This window comes from Neltuma alba, unplaced genomic scaffold (genome assembly GCF_004799145.2).
Source record: "Neltuma alba isolate B1F8T4 unplaced genomic scaffold, ASM479914v2 tig00011277_pilon, whole genome shotgun sequence".
Taxonomy (NCBI): Eukaryota; Viridiplantae; Streptophyta; class Magnoliopsida; order Fabales; family Fabaceae; genus Neltuma; species Neltuma alba.
In genome coordinates this window covers 83627-84815 of record NW_021635987.1, presented here as the reverse complement: position 1 = coordinate 84815, position 1189 = coordinate 83627, and the positions used below count along the sequence as shown (strand labels likewise).

At 41.1% G+C, this 1189-nt stretch overlaps 1 protein-coding gene across 1 annotated transcript; it reads right to left on the bottom strand.

Annotated features, from left to right (window-relative positions):
- Positions 1-414: 414 nt before the first annotated feature.
- Positions 415-984, bottom strand: LOC114711094 (ethylene-responsive transcription factor ERF115-like). Its single transcript, XM_028895446.1, has one exon. The coding sequence runs from the start codon at positions 982-984 to the stop codon at positions 415-417; it is 570 nt and encodes a 189-aa protein (XP_028751279.1).
- Between the last annotated feature and the right edge of the window lie 205 nt (positions 985-1189).

Genomic DNA, 1189 nt, shown 5'->3' with positions numbered 1-1189 from the left:
AATCATAATTCCATATCATATTCCCTAATTAATGTAATCCCTAACATTTACACTCCATTTCTTTCCGAATAGGCCCTTGAACCAAGGCACACTTTAACAAGATATAACCAAAAGGAGAGAGAAACCAACTATCGTATTTAATTAAAATATATTGCACAGAATTTATTGATTCACAACATATTGAACCTTGATTTTTTTTTTTTTCGTATTCAAATTCTGCCTTGTATCTTTCTTTGCATGCAGGAAAGAAAGAAAGAAAGGAGCAGAAAAAAACATAATAATGATAACAGAGAGGAGGAGAGATATAAAACAGACCTAAGAATATTCATTCACACGATTTCAAGCTTCTAACATGGCTTCTATATGTATATATATATATACACACGCACACGCACACATATATGTTTCTATAACTTATTCCGTAGACCAGCCTGCCCGTTTTCCTTGCAGAAGGCGGCGCCGCTTCTGTCCGGCGACTACTCTTGCCGGCTCCGGCAGTGTTTCTGACCCAATGAGGTGTGGAAAATTGAGCTTAGCTTTCCTACCCTTCATCTTGAAAGCAGCTCTATCATAAGCCAAAGCTGCATCCTCCTCCCTCTCATAAGTTCCCAGCCATGTCCTCGTACCATTCCTGCTCGGGTCCCGAATCTCCGCCGCAAACTTCCCCCATGGCCGCCGCCTCACGCCTCGGTAATTCCTCCATCTAGGTGGCGCGTTCTTTTCACCCGCCACAGATCCTGGGTTACTACCACCAGCCCTATCATAACCACCTGGCCGATTCATAACGTTGTCATCATTAATCCCGCCAGAAAACACCGTGCCACTGGTGTTACTAACACCCTGCAGCTCCGGCAAAGCAGCGCCATAGCTCAGATTCCGAGTAGAGTTGTCCATGAAGAAGCCATTCAAGAGAGCCATGAAGGAAGGGTCATCTTCAATAAGGTATTGTTGAACTGATTCAACAGGAGAAAAATTAGGGTTCATTTTGGGAAGCTATAATAATTAAAATTTGGTGTTAGCATAGAGAAGCACAAGATCAGTGAACTTGGATTATGTATATATACGTGCAATGACTTTAGTTTAAAGCGATATGATGATATTATTTTATTCTTGAGTTTTATTTGTTGTTTCTGTGAAGCTTCACTTGTTAATTAATTTGGAGTGGTTGTCATCGAGCGTGATTGGTTAA

What these genes read in the sequence shown, in the direction of transcription:
- LOC114711094 (XM_028895446.1), bottom strand. Translation starts at nt 984, where the DNA reads ATGAACCCTAATTTTTCTCCTGTTGAATCAGTTCAACAATACCTTATT.